The 15,193-nt window shown below is 40.1% G+C and overlaps 1 protein-coding gene across 1 annotated transcript in view; it reads left to right on the forward strand.

Moving 5' to 3' along the window:
- The first annotated feature begins 938 nt into the window (after nucleotides 1-938).
- The window catches only part of DHX9 (DExH-box helicase 9), a 51,845-nt gene continuing 37,590 nt past the window's right edge, over nucleotides 939-15,193 (forward strand). Inside the window, exons 1-3 of the mRNA XM_045452619.1 lie at nucleotides 939-1,050; nucleotides 3,604-3,736; nucleotides 5,020-5,160. Coding sequence (XP_045308575.1) covers nucleotides 3,626-3,736; nucleotides 5,020-5,160 — 252 coding nt within the window. The 5' untranslated portion in view covers nucleotides 939-1,050; nucleotides 3,604-3,625. The remainder of the gene's footprint in view (nucleotides 1,051-3,603; nucleotides 3,737-5,019; nucleotides 5,161-15,193) is intronic.

The following is a 15,193-nucleotide window of genomic DNA, read 5'->3' on the forward strand; positions in this document are numbered from 1 at the left end:
CAATATTTAAGAATACAAATTAGTCCAAAGACTCTGAAGACAAGTATTTTTTTTGTATTGCCTTCATGGGAAGCACTAGAGTTCAAAAATGTAACAACGACTGCTACAGTATTTAAATATTTTTTAATGTTTAATTATTTTTGAGAGAGAGAGAGTGCAAGCCCCGGGGGGGGGGGGGGGCGCAGGGAGGGGGCAGAGAGAGGGGGAGACACAGAATCCCAAGCAGGCTCCAGTCTCCCAGCTGTCAGCATGGAGCCCAATGCGGTGCTCCAACTCACTGTGAGATCATGTCCTGAGCCACCCAGGCGCCCCTGACTGCTACAGTATTTAAGAATACAAATTAGTCCAAAGACTCTGAAGACAAAAGGTTATCCAATTTAAGCAAAAACAACCTTGCAGGTTTTATCCACTCATTAAGCTGGTTTTTACTGAGCGCTTAGGATTTGCCCCACACAGCAGTGAGTGGCCTCAACTAGCCAGGCTAGTTTCCTCCCTTCACAGCTACTGAACACATACTATGTCCCAGGTACTGAGCTAAACCCCTTTCATATATATGCCATCTAATTTAATTATAAAGGTAGCACCTAAGATTCGAGGAAGACATCCACCTATCTTCTACCATTTATCTGTCATCTACTGAAGGTCCTATGATAGAGACTATGAAACATTTTGCTACATCAAAATGCTACAGATCCCCAACTCTCAAAAACGTTAAAAGTGGGTAGCACAGTACGGGAAGAATTGTGGCTGGGGCGCAGCAGGCCCAGCGCTGCAGGCCCAAAGCAGCAGATCAGATCTGCCTAGCGACGGGACGCTACCCGGGGCGAGGGAGCTGCAGCCCCGCCCCTCCCCCCGGGCGCCCTCGGTCCCAAGCTCGCTTCCTGCGCACGCGTACGCGCACTGGCCCCGCCCCACTGGCGACGCTGTCGGAGCCATTTCGCCGCCGCCTCCGAGCGAGCTGCGGTGTTTGCCCCGGGTCTCTCTGAGGAAGGCCGCGGTTGCGGACGGTCTTAAGAGGGCTGTGTTTTCTGGCACCAGGAAGAGAACGCGGTAGGGAAGAGACGTCCTTGCCACCCGTTGGGGGCGTGGGGCCCCGCGCTCCTGCAGCCGGGCTTTGTTGCGAAGCGCGGGCGGCTGTGGGGGATGGGGGAAGGGGCGAGGCGCCCGCCGGGTTCCCGGATTGCGGGTTGCACGCGGCTCGCCGCACCACGCCTGCGCTGTCCGGGTCTTTCCCCAGCGATTGCCAGTCCGGTGTCCGAAGCGTTCAAACCCTTCTTCCTCCTCCGGTCTGCGCGTGGCGGTGGCGCTGTTGCAGCCTATTGAAAGGGGGGAGGGAATCACGAGGTGGTGAGCCCGCCATGATGCCGCCACACACACTTAGGGCCCTCCATTCATTGTGGCAGCAAATACCGGGCGCTGTCCTGCGGGCTGGGTGGTAGAGCCATAAACACGTGGGGCACAGTCCCTACCCCTCCCCCCGCAAGAAGGTTTCTGTCGTAGTGGGAGGCAACGGGGAAAAAAAGCGTCTGCGGGTTTCAGTAAAAAGATTCGAGGAAATGGGAGGTGGTGTCAAGGGAGCTACTTTGATTAGGGTGGTAAGAGAAAGCGTTTCGGAGGAGGTAGACTTTTGAGCTGATATCTCGGCCCTTAGGTTGAGAATGCGTCAGCTGTAAAGATGGGGAGGAAAAGAATCGCAGAGGTAGAAGGAATTTGCGCTTGAGAGCAGAGATTGGGAAGAAACAAAGAAGGCCATGTTACTGGGGTATGGTGGGAAGGAATTAAGAATAGATTTTAGGGCGGCCAGAGTGGAAGCAGGAATCTAGAGCTATGAGATCGAAGACGTTGTTGCAGCACTCTAGGTGTGCGGTAGTGATGGCCGGAGACGGAGAGAAGCGAATGGATTGCAAACATGTTTTGGAGGCAGAAATTGCGTAGTAGATCAGGAGGCAGACTACCTGGCTTGGAATTCTGGGTCTCCCGGTTAGGGGCTTTGTCTTCTCTGGGGCAAGGTATTCTTTGTCTCTGTTTATTCTTCCCTAAAGGAAGATAATAATAATAGTCTTATCTGTACAATTATCCTAAGGAAGATAGTTCTTGTAGATGACCCTCTAAGGTTACTGCCTGGCGCATGCTGAGGTCTCTCAACGGATACCTATGGAGGATCTTAAGGGAGTGTATGACTCCCAAGTTGTGATAGGAGTAACTTGGTAGATAGCGGTGCCATTTTGGGATATGAAAACACTTGGACCTAGGGAAGGAGGAACAGATTTGGGGAGGAAACTTAAATTCTGATTTGACTGGGACGTCAAGTTAATATACGCACATTAGTGCGGCTGCTGGATGAACTTGATTTTGGAGCTTAAATAAGAGAAAAGACTAAATTTTCAGTGTATATTTGGGCATCATTACAATACAGTTAATATTGACTATAATGGCGTCAGATGAGACTGCTGGGGAGGAAGGAATTTGATAGTGTAGTCCTTCATATTTCATGTTACTCATTCACCGTGAGGGCTTGTTTTTTTAAATTAATTATTCAGGGGTGGAATTTACAGATAGACCTCATGAGCTTTCCACAGCTTTTCAGTCAATAGGATTTCCCCAGGGTTCGTTTGTGGCTACAGAATAAACAAGTTTATACCAGGGTCCAATTTTATGACATTAGATTTAGGTGCTAATAAAATGCACTTAACAGAAGACAGAGGTGTAATGCTAGTAATAGGGTTTTTTCTTGCAGCAAACTAATTTTATTTGCATATTTTCTCTAGATCTAAATTTGGTCTCAGGTACTGTATCTTATTTTTAATTTAGAATCAGATTTTAGACTCACAGGCGCCGTATCTTTTGCTGTCTTTATAAACTGGACTTAGGGAGAGTGCCAACATGTATGGTATGTTGCACTTCAAGAAAACTTAATGTCCTCAAATTTTAATGAATAACAAGGCCTAAAGGAGAAATTTGGTGTTTAAGTTAATAGATTACTGTTTTCAGATCAAGTACTGAATTCTTGGTGTAATATATAGTGTACAACTTGGAGGATAGTCTGCTAGGAGACATACTTCAGAATGACTACCCAGTAAACTGTTTGATGTATACACAAACTGATGACCATTTCTTAATATAGTAGTTCGAGTTTGAATTTATGCCTCCACAGTGGGTGACTTGGGAAAGTTACCTAAACTTTCTATGCCCTCCCTGGTTTTCTTCCTCTGTAGAAAGTGTTTAGTATATAATTTTATCTGTCACTGAGGATTAAGTGAGTTAAAATGTAAAACATACGCCTTTCATCAAATGTGTTTTAGGAAAAGGTCAAAATCACTTGTGGTCACCCAGAGATAACCATTTTGAGGGATATTTCTTTTTCAGACTTGATTTATGCATATATACTTTCATATAGTTCAAATCATGTAGTTTTGTATCCTGCTTTTTCACCTAGCATGTCATAGACCTTCCACTTTGGTCGTTAAAAGTTTTGTCATGCAGTTTTAATAGTAGCATGCTAGAATATCCTGTATTTAACCTAGATTTTGGGTTAATTCCAGTTATTGGTTATTTCTAATGTTTGCTCTTACAAATAATGCAATTTAATTTCTGTTTTCTTAGGTCTGAAGAAGACTCTTGAATCATGGGTGATGTTAAGAATTTTCTGTATGCCTGGTGTGGCAAAAGGAAGATGACCCCATCCTATGAAATTAGAGCAGTGGGGAACAAAAACAGGCAAAAATTCATGTGTGAGGTACTACAGAATACAGTTTACATTTACGTGAAGTTTTGTTTCATTTTGTTTTTATTTTAGAGAGCACACGCGTGAGCCAGGGAGAGGGACAGGGAGGTAGGGAGAGAGAGAATCTTTTTTTTTTTTTTTTTTTTTTTAATGTTTATTTCAGAGACAGAGACGGGTGGGGAAGGGGAGAGAGAAAGGGAGACACAGTCCAAAGCAGGCTCCGGGCTCTGAGCTGTCAGCACAGAGCCTGACATGGGGCTCAAACCCAGGAATCATGGGAACATGATCTGAGCTGAAGTCAGACGCTTAACTGACTGAGCCACCCAGGCATCCTGAGAGAGAATCTTTTTTTTTTTTTTTTTTTAATGTTTATTTATTTTTGAGACAATGTGAGAGACAGTGCAAGCAGCAGACAGAATCTGAAGTGGCCTCCAGGCTCTGAGCTGTTGGCCCAGAGCCCAATGTGGGGCTCGAACTCACGAACTGTGAGATCATGACCCGAGCCAAAGTCGGGTGCTTAACTGACTGAGCCACTTAGGTGCCCCCCCCCCCAGGGAATCTTAAGCAGCTTCCACACTCAGCACAAAGCTGGATGCAGAGCTTGATCCCATGACCCTGGGTTTATGACCTGAACCAAAATCAAAAGACGCTCAATCAACTGAACCACCCAGGTGCCCCCATGATGTGGTTTTTTTCCGGCTTATTTTGTTGTTAAGAGAACATTGTTTTCTGTTTGGGAATGATAATGTGTTGCACATTCTTTATTGTCACTTGCCTGCTATTCTGTTTTATTATAAGTCATTTTCAAGGGAGCATTACTTTAAAACAATCTGATAGGTAAATTCTAGTGAGAAGATGTGTCTTCCTTAACTTCCACAGTACCAGTAGTGCAGGTTAGAAAAGTCATATCAGCTGTTTGTGGTTTTACTAATTTCTGTAGAAAGTAGAGCAATTCTTGATTGCTTCAAGTCAAATCAGTTAAAATAAATGCAAATGGAGAACTTGTTCTTGGGTTTTAAAAATCAGATTTTAACGTGGAACATTCTGTTACATGAGAAGAGAATATCTGAGCCACATAAATTATAGTTTTTAGATTAGTTTATCACTGGAAAACACAAAGCTTTTTTATAAGTCAGCCTATGAATTCCCTGGATGTTATTCTCAGTGTTTTTATAGAGTATATCTTCAACATTTAACTGTTATCCCTTAATTCATAATTGAATTACGAATTTTTTAAATCCCAGAATTACCCAGGTCAATCTCTTTTAATACATTTTTTTTTCTGACCATTAAAGGTTCGGGTGGAAGGTTATAATTACACTGGCATGGGCAATTCCACCAATAAAAAAGATGCACAAAGCAATGCTGCCAGAGATTTTGTTAACTATTTGGTTCGGATAAATGAAGTAAAGAGTGAAGAAGTCCCAGCTGTTGGGGTAAGTACTCATGGCCCAGCACTTGAAATGTATGTTACAAGGTCATGCCTTGTATATATTGTACGACTAGATAATTGCAGAATTTTTTATTACTTGCCATATGGAGACATGGGATGATGATTTTTCAATGTTGTTTTCAAATGTATTAACGTGTTCCTTAGTGAACCTCAGAATCTTGTTCTCTTGGAGCGCTTTCCTAAGATTGGGATTTCATTCTCATTATGTACCTGACTTGTGGGTTTGAAAAATTCCTTTAATCTTTGTATTTGTGGTTTTATATATTTCATTCATTCATAAACTAATTTTCAGAGCCTGTTGTGCTTCGTATACTTCCAAAGATAACATTTCAAACAGAATGTAAAAATCAGTAACACTTTAAGACGCAGTGTTTACTCCCAGTGGCAGTTCCTTATTACAGCAGAGAGAAAATTCTGTTTCATGCAATGGCATAATCATTCATAATCATTTTGATACCATGATAATTTATATTATGTAAATATGCAACATAGACTCCTGTCTAGTACTGATTTTAAGAAATAAACTTTATCTAATGAAAAATGAAAATTTGAATTTTTATATGATCTTAAATTTTAAATACCTAAGGTAACTTAAATGAAATACTCAGTTTTTATAAAACTTACAGGAATAATATCTATATCAATTTCAACAATTTATTGTCACTGTGTTTATATTTTGCGTTGTTTGTAAAGGTTAATATATATGTTTTATTCCCTTTCATTGTTTTGACCCAGAAGTTAGGAGACTTACTTTCTAGTATATTGTACCACTAGATAATTGCAGAATTTTTTATTACATTGGTTGGTCAGTCTTCAAAATGAAGGGATTAGAGGAGATGATCTTGAAGATTCTTTCCACCTATGAAAAGAATGTTGCAAATATCTTATAATTTGAAACACTGGCATCTGCTCTATCTGTTATGACCTATTCTGTATCTTTTAACCTCTTCCTCTCTCTCAAAGTGTAAGTCTGCTTGTGGCGGATTCTTAATTTTCTTTCTTTCTTTCTTTTAATGTTTATTTATTTTTGAGAGAGAGGGAGACAGAGGATCTGAAGCAGCCTCCATGCTATCAACACAGAGCCCAGTGCGGGGCTCAAACCCATGAACTGCGAGATCACTTAACCCACTGAGCCATCTAGAAACCTCTTAGTTTTCTTTTGTATGAAAATGTTTTTATTTTACTGTCTCTCACATATTTTCGCTGAATGTATAATTCTGCAGTACCACTTTCAGCACTTTCAAGTTCCATTGTTTCCTTCCACTGTTTGATGATAAGTCAGTAATAATCAAATCATTTCTCCTTATATGTAATGTGTTATTTTCTTTGTATTTATTTATTTATTCGGTTCCCAGCAGTTTGATGTCATATATGACTACATATGGTTTTCTTTTTTTTTTTTTTTTTTTATTTAAAAAAAAATTTTTTTTTTCAACGTTTATTTATTTTTGGGACAGAGAGAGACAGAGCATGAACGGGGGAGGGGCAGAGAGAGAGGGAGACACAGAATCGGAAGCAGGCTCCAGGCTCTGAGCCATCAGCCCAGAGCCTGATGCGGGGCTCGAACCCACGGACCGCGAGATTGTGACCTGGCTGAAGTCGGACGCTTAACCGACTGCGCCACCCAGGCGCCCCCATATGGTTTTCTTTGTACTTAATCCTGCTTGGAATTTGCTGAGATTCTTAAATCTATAAATTTATCTTTTACCAAACTTGGGGAATCTGGCTATTATTTCTTCAAATTTTTTTTATGCCTCATTTTTTCTCTGCTCCTTTTGGGACTCCTGTGTTAAACTTTTTTTATATTATCCCATAGGTCCCTGAGGCTTTTTCTTTTCTTCCCTTTTTTCTGTTCTTCAGATTCAATGACTTTTAACTGATTATCTTCAAGTTCATGGATTGTTTTCTCTGTCAACTCCATTTTGCTGTTACCAGTCCATTCAGTGAGTTTTTATTTCATACATTGTCTTATTCCTAGAATTATCAGGTGGTTAATTTTTTTAACAGATTTTATTCCTGTGGTGGCATTTCTTTCTGTTTCTTTCGTGATAGCATGTGTTCATAATATGAATGTAAATTTCCTTTATGTCATTGAGCATAGTTACAATAGCTGCTTTAAAATTTTGACTACAAATTTTAACATCTGGGCCTGGTTGGGCTCTGTTGATTTTATTTTCTCTTGAGATTGGTTCACCTTTTTCATTCTGTATGTCAAGTAATTTTGGATTTATCGTGGGCATTGTGATAATTATGTTGTAGATACTGTAAGTTATATTTTTTTGAAATATTATTGATTTTGTTGTTGTGCTGTCAGTTTGGTTGGAACTCAAACTACAAACCCTGTCTTTTGGGTAACTGCTCCCATCTATCTCCCTTGAGTTTTCTGATCTTTGCTAGGCAGCTTAGAGTCTGTCCTGCACATGTGTTGTTCAGGGGTTAGCCAGTGATTTGGGCGAGTTTGTACAAAGAATTCCTTCTTTCCCTTTTAGGATTGCCTCCTCACTTTCTAGCAGTGTTTGTTTCCCCAGGCTCATATTCTCTGATTCTTCAGGCCAGAAAGACTGGGGAGTTTTAGCTGCTTCACATGGTCTTCCTCAGGCTAAAAGCCATAATAAACAGGAATTACAGCCTTTGCTTATCCTTGATTTCTCATTGCAAGTCACCTCCAGAATCTACCAGCTTTTGTTCACTTTTTAACACCTGCATATAATTGTTAGGGTCTTCGGGGTTTGAGGGCGGGGTTTCTTTTTGCCCTTAGATGTCTCCTTATCTGCAGGAAGGTCAGTCTAGTCTATGCATTTGCCACTTTCTCCCTGACTTCCTCTTTTCCAGCTACACTGGCTTTCTTCCCGTTCCTCAATCTTCCAGCACCTTTCTACCTCAAGACTTTTGTGTTTCTTATTCTCTTTCATTGTTTCATTTTTCTCAATAGCACTTAACTAATTTCAACCCATTGTTTGTCAGCTGAAGGCGATGTTGTCCCCTAGGGATATTTGGCAATGTGTGGAGTCATTTTAGTTGTTACAACTGGAAGGGGGTGTCAGCAATACTGACATATAGTAAATAGAGGCCAGGGATGCTACCAGACATCCTACAATACACAAGATAGCCTCCTACAACAAAGAATTATCCAGCATAAAATGTCAGTTGTACATAGTATAAAAAATTCTCTTCTAACCTAATTTTCCCCAGACCTTACATGAGAACAAAAGGTCATACGAGCAGGATTTTTATCTGCTTTTTGGTTTATTGCTGTGTCTGTAGCATTAGAATGGTTCTGGTCTGTACAGCAGGCACTTGAAGTTTTTTGATTGAATGAATGAATGATGAATGGGTGAATTTGGAAAAAGGTCATACAACAAGCCCAATTTCTACTTCTAGCTACCATCTTTATCTCACCTCTTCATCCTTGCCAAATCCTGTTCATGTCACTTCATCTAGCATTTGCCCTTTCATTGCACAAATTGCTCTTGCCAAAAGTGGCCTGTTTCTAAATGCAAAGGATATTTTTAAATTTTGAAGGAGGGGGAGAAATTTCAAATGTGTAGAGAAGTAAGAATAATATTACAAATCCACGTTGTCAAAATCCAATTGCAGTATTTCTCAAAAGGGCTTCTCTACTTTCAGATTATTTTAAAGCAAATTTCAGACATCCTATAATTTATGTTACTATTTCACTTTATATCTAAAAGATAATCCTCTTAAAAAATAATAATTCCATCACTGTACCTTAAAATATTTGTTTATTTTTTTATTTATTTTCTATTTTCGGGAGAGAAAAACCTGTTTAGGGTAGAAGGGCGAAGTGGGGAGAGAGAATCCTGAGCAGGCTCCACGCTCTGTGAGGAGCCTGGTGCAAGGCGCTCGATCCCAGGACCCTGGGATCATGATCTGATCAAAATCAAGAGTCAGACACTTAACTGAGACACCCAGGCACCCCCACTGAGACATCCAGTTATATTCTGATTTTCTTGTTTCATAAATCCATTTTTTACAGTTTGTTTAAATCATGCTCCTAATGATGTCCTTATACAGCAAGTGATTGATAATTCTTTTAATCAGTAAATTCACCCTCTTTCTTACTTTTCTTTGCAGTTTGTTGAAGAAAGCACATCATTTATTCTTTAGTCTCATAAAACATTTCTCTGCCCCTCTGTTTCCCATAATTGGTAGTTAGATCTAGAGACTTGATTAGACTGAGACTTGATTAGAGTGAAAGAGCAAGAACAAGAAAACTCCAAAAGTAATATTCTATACTTCTATCAGGAGGAGGTACATAATTGTGATATTAGCAGGGGTGGATTATTGCTGTGTAGATTTATTATTTCATTATCAATTTCCTTTGATTTTTAGCTGGAATACTTACATAAAAGGAAATTTCTCATCAATAATCACACCAAGTTAGAATTTAGACAGGGAAATGAGATAAATGTTTGATTCTTTTCCTTTATTTAAAAATATTTTGTAAATTTCTGTTAAGTCCTTCTGTTCTAACAAGTCATTTATTTAAATCCAATGTTTCCTTACTGATTTCTGTCTGGATGATTATCCACTGATGTAACTGGGGTATTAAAGTTCCTTACTATAATTGTACTATTAACTCCTTTTGTCTTAAATCTGTTAATATTTGCTTTATATAGTTTGGTGCTCCTACGTTGGGTGCCGAAATATTTATAAATGCTATATCCTCTTGCTGGATTGACCCTTTTATCATTTTGTAACACCCTTCTTTGTCTCTTATTACACTCTGTTTCAAAGGCTATTTTGTCAGTTCGATACCCCAGACAAATGAAAATGTTTGTTTCCAGTGCATGGGATATCTTTTTCTGCCCTTCACTTTCATTCTGTGTGTGTACTTAAATCTAAAGCGTATCTCTTGGATCACTTCTGACCTCCCTCTAGCTGCCATCTTGCTTCTCCCCCGTGTGTGCCCCTAATCTCAGCTTGTTCCCTGGAGACCCTCTGAGCACCAACCCTAGTCCCCCTACCGTGGTCCCGTTTCTGCTCCAGCAAGATGAAAGAAGCTGTCATGAACCAGGAGAAACTCGCCAGACTGCAAGCACAAATGCACATTAGTGGGAAAGGAACTGCTTATCGAAATAAAGTGGTTCATAGAACGTCTCCAGTAGATGATAAAAAATACTTCAGTACTCCTTAAAGAAGTTAGGGGTAAACAACATCTCTGTTATTGAAGAAGTGAATATGTTCACAAACCAATGAACAGTCATTCATTTTAACAACCCTAAAGTTTAGGCATCCTTGGCAGTGAACACTTTGACCATTACAGGCCACGCCGAGACAAACTAGCTGACAAAAAATAAAGTTCCTTGCCTAGTCAAAAATTAAATAAAAATAACATAACACAAAATATTGTATCTCTTGTAGACAACTATAAATGGTTCGTGCTCTTTTATCCATTCAGCCACTCTTTTTTGATTGGAGAATTTAGTCCATTTACATTGAAAGTAATTATGGATAGGTGTGTGTTTATTGCCATTCTGTTAATTGTTTTCTAGCTGTTTCTCTAGTTTCTATCTGTTCCTTCTCTTACTCTCTTTGTGGTTTGAAGATTTTCTTTAATGGTATGCTCCTATTCCTTTCTCTTTATCCTCTATTTCACATTTTTGCTTTGATTACCTTTATGCTTACATATAACACATATCTACAATCTGTCTTAAGTCAGTAATTTAAGTTCTAAAGCTCAACATTTTTACTCCCTTCACATTTTAGATTTAAAAAAAAAATTTTTGTGTTTATTCATTTTTGAGAGACAGGACAGAGTGTGAGTGGGGGAGGGGCAGAGAGAGAGGGAGACAGAATCTGAAGCAGGCTCCAGGCTCTGAGCTGTCAGCACAGCCCAACGTGGGCCTCGAACCCACGAACTGTGAGATTATGACCTGAGCTGAAGTTGAAACTCAACTGACTGAGCCACCCAGGCGCCCTGCACATTTCATATTTTTGATGATAACATTTTATATCTCTTTATTTTGTGTATCATTTAACCAATTGTAATCATAGTTATTTTTACTACTTTTGTCGTTAACCATCATACTGGCTTTATGTATAAAAGATATTTATTCTTTCATAATTTGTTCTTGTTACCAATAAGTGCCCTTTCTTTACAGCTTAAAGAAGTCCCTTTAACATTTCTTGTAAGGCCGGTTTAGTGGTCATGAACACTTCAAGCTTTTGTTTTCCTGGGAAACAATTTCTCTCTCCTTTAATTCTGAATGATGACTTTGGCAGGTAGTGTATTTTTGGTTGGAATTTTTTTTTTCCCCCAGCACTTTGAATATATCTTTGTCTTTCTCCAGGTTAGGAACATTTTCAACCATTATTTTTTCAAATAAGAATTCTGCCCCTTTCTCTCTCTCTCTCTCCTTGAAGCCCAATGATACAGCTCTTAGTCCATTTCATGTTTTCCTGAAGTCCCTTAGGCTATCTTTACATTTTTTCACTTTTTTTTCCTTTTTGCTGATTGGGTGAATTCCACTGCCTTGGTTTTGAGTTCACTGATTCTTTCTTCTTTTTCATCTGGTCTGCTGTTAAACACCTCTCCTGTATTTTTCAGTTCAGTTATTGTATTTCTTAGTTTCGTGACTTACCTAATTCGTACTTTCATTTTCCATCTCTTAGTTGAAGTTTTGTGTTCATTCCTCTCCCTAGTTTGAAGAGTGTCTTTATAACCATTATTTTAAAGACTTTATCAGGTAAATTACATAGTTCCATTTCATTAAGGTTTCATCTTGTTCTTTTGACAGGTATTACTGTTTCTTCATTTTGCCTCACTATGTTGGTTCCTATACAATAGATGAAACAACTTCTCCCAAGTCTTGAAGGAGTGGCCTTGTGTAGGAGATGAACTTTTTCATTCAGCCCTGCCCCAGCTCTTGGTTGTTTCTCAAACCTCTGTGCTTGACCAAGCAGCCTGTTATATTTTTAATAGCTCCTAGTAATTGAGGATATGCTGAGACCTCTCAGTGTCCAGAGGGTAGGATCTCAGCACCTAGATTCGCAGACTAGAAGCCACACCCTCGGGCAGCAGCTTCTAAAAGTAATGCAGATATGTATAGTTCTGAGGTGCCAAAAAGTATAAGCCCTGCTGACCACCAACGCCAGATAATCTGTAGGTGTTCCCTGGGCTGCATTTGCAAATTTGGGGGCTTCAGTCAAGCGTATAGTCTCCTTTCTGGGAGATACTAGCAAGCTGAAGCAAGGAGAGGGAGAGCACGAAGATGTCTTCCATAGCATACATTCCTTCAGAGCAGCTCCATAGCCAGTGAGTGCCCAACCTGAAGCCTGCCCCTCTGTCTGGAGCTTCAGGACAAGCAAAGTGACCTTCACAGAAAGACTGGGGGTGTGCCTCAGTCCACTGTCTGTACAGTGCCTTGAGGATTGTAACCTGCCCAGAACTGCTGCTCTGATTGACACCCTCCTAGGGGACCCCAAGAATGCAAAGCTCCTCTGGTCACCAGAGCAGGGCAATCAGAAGGCATCCCTGGGTGTTAGCTGCAAAAAGCGCTCAATGTAAAGCTTCCCTGCAGTAGACTCTGGCATTCTAGAACACAACAGAAGAACATAAAGATAGCACCTTCTCTCAGAAGTCTCTGGAAAGGATTACAGTCAGCCCCTTTCATTTCTAATGAAAGAGATGCTTCTTTCATTAGAAGCCTCTTCCTTGGGCCACAGTCATGATTAGCTAGTAGGCCTCCTTTACAGACAGACTCAGCTCCTGGGTCTGTTGCCTCTTTTTGTGCTATGGGTGCAGTAGCTGTTCAAGAATTGTCTGCAGCAAGCTTATCCAGTCATTATGTTGTATACCTGAAACTAATACAACATTGTGTGTCAACTCTACTGAAAAAAATCAGAACTTTTTCTATGGGTTACAGACTTGTGAGACCCAGGAGCATAAGCTGCACAGGGCATCTGAGTGAGTCAGGCAAAGTCGAGGTGTCCTCTGGCAGCAGTCATGAAATTTGGGGCCACAGACAGGTTTTTGAGCTCCTTTCTGGGTAATGCTCATTATTACAGTCGTATGTGACCAGGAACACAAGCTTCCCTGGCCTCCAGAGCCAGGTGATCAAGAGGCATCCCCTGTGCAGCAGCAACAAAAATTAAGGCACCAGGCACGTGTAAAGGTTCTTTTCTGAGAGGTACTGGTGCTCTGAAGCATGCAAAGACAGCACTCACTGGTCTCCATTCCTGGGTACAGATTTCTAGATGTGTGTGTTAAATTAGATACCTGCCCCTTGGGCCAAGGTTTTAATATAAGCAAGTACCTTGCCTCCTTTCACTTTAACTCGGTGCAATTGGCTACTTCTGAGTTGAGCCTTGGGGCAGGTGAGTCCAAGCATACAAGCCCTTTAAGAGGCATTTTACAGATTGCTACCATCTTGTGGGTCTTGGAATGTGAGATCTGTCAGGGTTTGTTTTTTTGTTTAGAGAAAGCACGAGCAGGGGAGAGGGGTGTGGGTGGGGGAGAGAGAATCCTAATGCACATTTGGGCTGCTACCATAATTTGGCTATTGTAAATAATCCTGTGGTAAACAGAAGGGTGCATATATTCTCTCAAATTAGTGTTTTCGAATTCTTTGGGTAAATACCTTGTACAATTACTGGATCACTAGTTGATATTTTTAATTTTTTGAGGAACCTCCATACAGGTCTTTCACAGTGGCTACACCAGTTTGCATTCCTACAAACAGTGCAGGAGGGTTCCTTTTTCTCCACATCCTCAACAACACTTGTTGTTTCTTGTGTTTTTGATTTTAGCCATTCTGATAAGTCCAAGGTGATATCTTATGGTTTCGATTTGTATTTTCTTGATGATGAGTGACGTTGAACATCTTTTCATATGTCTGTTGGCCCTCTGGATGTCTTTAGAGAAATGTGTGTTCATGTCTTCTACCCATTTTTTAATTGGATTATTTATTTTTTGGGTGTTGAGTTGTAGCAGTTCTTTATATATTTTGGATACTAACATTTATTGGGTATGTCATTTGCAAATATCTTCTCGCATTCCCTTGGTTGTCTTGTAGTTTGTTTCCTTTGCTGTGCAGAAGCTTTTTGTTTTTATTTATTTACTTAATTTTTAATTTGTTAAAAGTTGTTTTTGTTTTTTTTAGTTTATTTATTTATATTGAGAGAGTGTATGCCCACAAGGTGGGGAGGGGCCGAGAGAGAGGGAGAGATCCCAGGCAGGCTCTGCACTGTCAGTGCCAAGCCCAATGCAGGGGTCAAAACTCACAAGCTGTGAGATCATGACCTGAGGTGAAGTCAGATTTCTTGACTGACTGAGCCATGGAGGCACCCCCAGAAGTTTTTTGTTCAGTTATTTTTTTAAGGGGGGGGGGGAGGAGAGAGAGAGAGAGAGGGAGAGAGAGAGAATCCCAAGCAGCAACCCATCAACTTAATACAGACTGATATATGTGGAAGGTATATACAATCTAATGGCAACCACAAATTAAAACTACTAACAGATGTGCAAAGAATAAAGAGAAAACAATCCAAGTATATCACAGAAGTAACCCAGCAAACCATGAAAGAGAGAAAGAAAAACTACAAAAACATGTTAAAAACCCATTCTTTACGCCTCTCCAACCCCCACATTTTATGTATATAGTGTCCTATTTTACATCCTTTTATTTTGTGAATCCCTTGACTGACTTTTTATAGAAATACTTATTTTTACTGGTTCTGTGTTTCCTACTTTTCATACTTAATGGTCTTTTCCTTTCCACTCTTAACAGTTCTCTTTGATATTTCTTGTAGGGTTGGCTTAGTCATCTTGAACTCCTTTAGTTTTTATTTGTCTGAGGAGCTCTTTATCTGTCCTTCTGTTCCAAATAGATAGACTTCCTTGGTAGAATATTCTTGGCTGTAAATTTTTTCCCTTTCAGCACTTTGACTATATCATGCCAGTCCCTTCAGACTGCCAAAAATTCTGCTGGAAAATCCACTAATAGCCTCATGGGTTTTCTTTTGTATATGTACCTGTCTTCTTTTCTCTTGCTTTT

This window comes from Leopardus geoffroyi, chromosome C3, assembly GCF_018350155.1.
Source record: "Leopardus geoffroyi isolate Oge1 chromosome C3, O.geoffroyi_Oge1_pat1.0, whole genome shotgun sequence".
In the NCBI taxonomy this organism is placed as follows: domain Eukaryota; kingdom Metazoa; phylum Chordata; class Mammalia; order Carnivora; family Felidae; genus Leopardus; species Leopardus geoffroyi.